The sequence below is a fragment of the Limulus polyphemus genome, unplaced genomic scaffold (genome assembly GCF_000517525.1).
Source record: "Limulus polyphemus unplaced genomic scaffold, Limulus_polyphemus-2.1.2 Scaffold71, whole genome shotgun sequence".
Classification (NCBI taxonomy): domain Eukaryota; kingdom Metazoa; phylum Arthropoda; class Merostomata; order Xiphosura; family Limulidae; genus Limulus; species Limulus polyphemus.
Genome location: NW_013665681.1, coordinates 719,764 through 726,752, shown reverse-complemented (window position 1 = coordinate 726,752; position 6,989 = coordinate 719,764). Strand labels below are relative to the sequence as shown.

General features: G+C 32.1%; 1 protein-coding gene across 1 annotated transcript in view; it reads left to right on the top strand.

Moving 5' to 3' along the window:
- Positions 1-4,624, top strand: part of LOC106465910 (serine/threonine-protein phosphatase alpha-3 isoform-like) — a 44,853-nt gene extending 40,229 nt beyond the window's left edge. The window contains exon 10 of the mRNA XM_022394399.1: positions 2,526-4,624. Coding sequence (XP_022250107.1) covers positions 2,526-2,576 — 51 coding nt within the window. The 3' untranslated portion in view covers positions 2,577-4,624. The remainder of the gene's footprint in view (positions 1-2,525) is intronic.
- Positions 4,625-6,989: the final 2,365 nt, after the last annotated feature.

Genomic DNA, 6,989 nt, shown 5'->3' with positions numbered 1-6,989 from the left:
TTTTAAGAGCGATCAACTCCAAGTTTTGAAGCAAGAGTGGGCGAAAAATCCCACAATCTAAAATTGACGAGATGATTCTCACGATGCCCCACAGGATCAACGAACTCCACGAAGCGAAAGGAAGATCTACTAGACATTAATTAAATTATAAATATATCAATTCATGTGAATATGACTGAAAATGTTCATTTTTTTTCTGAAAAGATGGTGTCTATTTTCATGTGACCATGCTGTGTACTGTAGCTTAACCCGTATACGATGACCAGCTGCGTGTACTGTAGCTTAATCCGTATACCGTGACCAGCTGCGTAGCTGTAGCTTAACCCGTTTACCATAACCAGCTGCGTATACTGCAGCTTCGTACATTGTCCGTTGTCATCAGCTCGGTAACGGTACAGATTGACACCCAGTGTGAAAGATGGCGTGGTGTAGTTTTTAGATGCACACGCACCTGCATACGCTTTTATAGCGAAACAGATTCAGGTTCCTATTTGACGGTTTGTCTAATACAAGCGGCGGTTTACAAACTGTCTGAAATAAAAGATTTTCATTTACATATTTTTACTTGATTGTCCTTAATCTGCCAGTGGAGCTTGAGGTCATCTGAAGTTTATAATAATAAAACAAACAAACTGGATTGTTGTTTAATTCCGAGTACGCATACAAAATAGGTGTATTTCATCTATTAAATCTATGGTGTTTTTGATGAATTTGATAGCAGGATGATGCTTAGAAAAAAAGTCTAGTAAACTATCATACGTCTCATTCTTAAAAGGTGTGATCAACACTTGTGAAGTACTTGTCTTGTCCTTTGATTTACTTGTATTCTCCATTGTGCATCCTTCTGTAAATTCACGGCCATTTGGTTATTCGTATCTGCACTAGGCAGTTGATGGATGATGGTTGTTAATTTGGTATTAAACTGCATAACACTACTATTGTAATTATAAAACCAGGAGTAACATAAAGGCAGATCTTACTTGGTTAATCTCTGACTTCAGATTATGTATGAGTAAGCTCTCTTTCATACATAGTCTTTGTTGATCATTGGCCTTTATTAATATCTTAAAGCAGTTAGGGTAGACAACTATATCAATATATCACACTTACCTAGGTAGAGCATATTCCAGTACACTTATCTATTCGAATTCCTTAAAGTTGCACGTTCCTTGACGCGAGAGTTAACAGTTTTCTTTTTGTATAACCTATATAAGCATGCTGACATGACAATAATGACAAATAAATTTATAAACATTTTATATTTTCAGAGAAGGAATACTAACATTAAATAAAAAAAATATTCTGTAAGTGGAAATCACGTTAAAAAATATACCTCGACTCTATTTGAGGATATACCCTACGAAATATGTTTCGCGACTGATTTTTTTGCGCTCGAGAAATATTTATCAACGTTTGTTTTGTTTGTTTGTAGTTAAGCACAAAACTACACAATGGGCTATCTGTACTCTGCCCACCACAGGTATCGAAACCTGGTTTCTAGGGTTGTAAGTCCGCAGACATACCATTTACCAATGTATGGTAAAATTATAACCGATGGGTATTTGGGAGCTCCGTATGTAGGTTTATAAAATTATAACTAATGGGTATTTGGGAACTCCGTATGTAGGTTAGTAAAATTATACCTAATGGGTATTTGGGAACTCCGTATGTAGGTTAGTAAAATTATAACTGATGGGTATTTGGGAACTCTGTATGTAGGTTAGTAAAATTATACCTAATGGGTATTTGGGAACTCCGTATGTAGGTTAGTAAAATTATAACTGATGGGTATTTGGGAACTCTGTATGTAGGTTAGTAAAATTATACCTAATGGGTATTTGGGAACTCTGTATGTAGGTTAGTAAAATTATAACTGATGGGTATTTGGGAACTCCGTATGTCGGTGATTTAATAATTTTACTTGTTCACATAGTTACGAAGCATTTTATCATTAACATATATAGGTAACCCATTTTTGCACAAGGATCCCCCCCCCCCGTGGCTAAGAAGCAAGTCTGAGGGTTTATAACGCTAAAAATCAAATTTCGATACCCTCGGTGGGTAGAGTACAGACAGCCCATTATATAATTGTGTCCTTAAAGGCAAACAAAAAAAAATGTCTTAAGTAATTTTATGTCTTTTTCTAGAATGAGTGGACATAAAACAAAATCCCGAGAACTCGCTTTCTTTAATGTCTTTACAATTGCCAATAGTTTAATCTTGATGGAAGGTTTATATCAAAAGCTCGCAGTAATTCAATATACGAATGATACAAATCCGCAAAAGTAAAAATAAGTTATTTGGGCACAGTAGAATACAAATTATCGTTTGTTTTCTCATATTCCATAAATTAATTGTTTTAGCCATAAATTAATTATTTTAACCATAAATTATTATTTATATGTAGTAAATAAGATTTTTTTCAAGCAGATTGTTGAATTACATGTGTATGAAAATACTGTTATCGGGGATTTTAAATATATACTTGTCTAAATATGTTTCTTTCTTTTTTCTTTTTCACACAGCCCGACAGAACAAGATTGCTCATTAAGGCAGAAGAGGCGAGCTGGCATTAGACTTCAAATCGATCGTCCATTATGCCTTTTTTTTTTTTCAATCTAGCAAATGGTATTTCAAGGCAACTAGGAAACGAACCGTTTATAACAGGAGAAAAAAGTTATAAAGATTGTACCAGTCAATTATATAGGCGTAAAAATGAAACAGGCCTATAAATAATTTGTGCAGTATAACTGAAATTGCTTATGAGGATTGGCCAACGGGAAAAACCCATATTTTCCACATAGTCTACCTCGAATGGCAAAAACAATCAAACTTCTATGTTCTACACCAATACAAACCAGTCCACGAATCTGCCTTTTCTCGTGGAATGCAATTTTAAGCCACAAAATCTTTTAAGTAAGATTTTATCTTGGTGTTACGATTACTTCTGCAATTCATAGAAACTAGAATCGTAAAGCAGTGCTTGAAAATAAACCTTTAAGTCAATAATTCACAATTGGATCGCATTTAAAAAATACATTCGGTGTGTCGGAAGTTTCAATTAAATTAACTTACTGATATTTTGTAGGTCTTAGTAAAGCATCACTGTTTTATCGCAACTACTATTACTTTGGTGGGAAATCCTTCTCTGACTGTTTCCGCGAATAAATGAAATACTCAGTGGTAAAAGCAGTATTTATTATGAATTAGAAATTTTTTGAACAGACCTTTCAGTCTGTGATATGAAACTTAACACATAAAGGACTACTGATAAGACGTCACTCTCATACAATGCTGTTAATACTGGTTAAAGCTTATTTTCATTGTTCATAACTTAGAAATTGAACTTTCAATTTTGACTGCGATTGTGGCGTAAGCGAAGGAAGCAAAAACTACCTGGTGGGGCTAAAATGCATGCGAGACCTGAACATGGTAATTCTATGGAAATTGGGAGTTATGACCTCCAGAAAATGTAGCACTTATAGACTTCAAACGGAGAATTTCCTGAAATACAAGTTGTAGAAAGCGGACATGTAGTGTATGACAGCCTTGCAATTATTAATAGGTTATCACATACCAGGCTGACACTTCTCTGCCTCCCACCCAATCCCTGTTGTTCGCCTTTGTTTGTACGAGTACGTTATTTTCACTTCTCAACAGTATTCACCCCACAGCTCCGATGGCATATATTTTGATCGAAAACAATTTGTTATGCCATACAGACGCTACTTTCTAATCACTCACATACTTTAGAGTCGAATTAAATTTGAATGTAAACCATAAATCAAAATCACATTTCTTACAACAATTATCCAACTCATTCTTCTCTGAAGGGAGAACACTTTTTTTCATGTTTAACGTAACAGATATTAAAACACGAAAGTAGTAGAAAAAAACACTTGTATACCTGACTACGTATGTCATATTATGGTTGGTTTTAAAACTTATGGATCCTAAGAAGCAAAAAGCTATTTATCTAAAAATAAGTTTTCTAGTTTAACTAAACTTAGTTTCTTTAGAAAACTTTGCCAAAAAGAATTTAATTAATTTCATCATATTCATAAGCACTCTAAGTCAACAATATAGGTGTGGTAATAATAAATACCTTTTTTTTAAGTTTGTGTATTTTCACTAGGCGAACCTGAGAAAAGGGTATAAAATATATAGCAAATCTTGTTTTTAAATTCTTTAACAAAGAACTAGCAAAAGGTAGAGAGGAAGCAAGAAAACTTAATCTAATACTGAGGTATATTTGTTAATTATCTGTCTTTGCTTGAGATTTCATGAGTTAGTTTTATTTCTATTGGTGGAAAAAATATCCAGTTACTTTGGAAAACAAATTAAGGATTGTATAGTAATAATTAGTTATTTAAATTACTTAGTTTCTAGTACTGATTGCTCAAAGGATAGTTTTTGCTTTGAGATAATAAATTTACAAAGAAACGCCCCTTTATACAAGCTTTTAAAGAGCGGCATTTTAAGATTAATCACGATTCACTTGTGTTCTCACTTTGTAGAATGGGAAATATATTACAATATGATTATTTAATTCTAAGATTTTTACGAGTCAGTTGCAGTTGTTGAAAGGTATTCATATGTATTGATAGAAATAAATAAAACGATTTTAAAGCCCCTGTCAGATAATGTTTGTAATTTGGATAACTTTCCGTATTAACATAACCTTTCATTATAAAAGATAAAATAACTTCATTCCTTCGGCGGTTTCTTCTTCTTAATCTTTTTTTTTTTGAGAAGAGATGGTAAATATTAAATTGATTACATTTATATCTATTTATTTAAGTTTATTAATTAATATTAGTGATTAGTTATGTGTAGTAAAGAACAATAGTAATCTTCAGGAGAAACGTATTTATTAAAAAAACAACTTTTCAGCTTAGGTCTTCGACGGTGCCCAATATTTACTAACTACAACAAAAAATTAAATATCCAAAATAATGCTTACAGTAAGAAAGTTAACGGTTAATAACATGTCAATGCTTAAAGTCACGTGGGACAAAATACTTAGCGAATGACAGCATGGCGTTTGATATTGACAAATGGTGTTTCATGTTTTGTTCAAAAACGTTCTGTGATGGCTTCATTTGTGGTATCTTTTTTTTTAGTCTTCTACAAAACGGTCATTAATACTAATGTGTAAGGGGTAAGTTGTTTGTCCAATCTACTTTTCTTTGCAAATTTGTAGATGAATTTATATAACTGATCTATAGATATGGGTGTCGCTTAGTAGGTGCTGTATTGAAGCCTCGCGTCCGCCATCTTACTACACCCAATCAGTGCCACCACACAGTCTGAAAAATAATGTTGTATTTTTGCTTTCTATTAAAGTTTGTTTCTTTGAAACCAAAATTATAAAATAAGAAATATAAAATACTTTTCTATGATTGAGAGGTGATTATACTTTGTAATTCTGTTGACTAGTTCTCACATATAAAGTGTGGTTTCATAAACACATGCCAAAGGAAGATTCGACACTATTTCGTGTAATAATTAAGAAAAATAGTGTAACTTATATTAAAAATCTTCGTTGGATTAGATTAGATTAGACTACAGGGTATATTAGATGTTTACTATAAATCAAAGACAGAGAGATAACAACGATATGACAAAAAAAGAGCTTTTAATTTCGTTCTAAAAATACAGAAGAACTGGAACTATCCCCATTCTTGAAAGAAAAAAATAAATATTTATTCATCAGTACTTACCAATTCTGTTGTTGCTAAAAGAAGGGATTATTCATATAAACAAATTCAGAGTAACATCAACATAGGAAAGAAGATCGTTATAACGACATTTATTAACATGATACGATGCATAAGAACCTTTTATGCGAACGTAAGTAACATGCACGAATAACTCTTTTATTTTTTCACACATTCATAAAAATATAAATTAATAATTGTTAAATAGCACAGTTGTTACAGAACTTATCTTTTCCTCTGATTCTGGTGTCTTATAGCCTAATGTATCAATTACTGCAGTTAAGTTTTGGTGTTAGAAAAAAATAATAATTGCAAAATTACAAAACTTCTGTTGACAAATAAAATATATCTGCGATTTGTGTAACAATGTACTGATGAATGAAATAATCTATTTAAATTACAAATCAATTCTCTGAACTAATTATTTAAAAAACTTCATTTTATGTTAACACATTTTACAATAACACTGAAAGCGTATGATAGTTTAGCATAAAACCCTCTATAAATAATGTTGTGTGTAGGTAACTACTTATATAATTGTATCATTAATGACGGATGTTAAGAAAACTCTGTAGAGATCGCTATAAATTAACTAACAACAATTTTATTCACAATAAAAATCTCACTTTTGTTTCATAATATTTCTTTATACACAACATTGCCAGTAAAAATATCATCAGTATTTTTCAATTTCCCTTGGAACTGTGAATCAATAATTTTTACCTTTTTTCTTTGGACGTGCATCTGGAAAAGGTCACGTAAAGTTGACCGTGACCAAAGACAGGTTTTGGGAGAAATAGACCGACTTCGTCGAATATTTGTCCTTGACTCTTGTTGATAGTAATTGCAAATGCTGGAATGACAGTTGGTTCTCACTGGGATCAATTCTGGGAATGAAGACTCTGTCTCCTTGATTTGTGCCTGTTAATATTTCTGCATCAATAAAGTTTTCATTTAAAGATATTATTACAAAGCGAATACCGTTGCACAATCCTTTTTTAGGGTTCAACTTACTTAGGAGCATGATGATGCATCCAACTTTTAAAACCAGTTTATGAGGAGGCATTCCTGATGTAAATTCGGATTTTAAAAACTCTATAATAAGCCTTATTTTCACCAGGAACAAGATTTAAAATTTCATTATTCAAACTCATTTCTATATTATTCTAAATGGATAAAATTAATTTATTGGCTAAAGCCTCCATGTTATTAATGTAAATTTGCTCACCATAAATTCCAGACACAATCGAGTAATCATCGATCATGGAA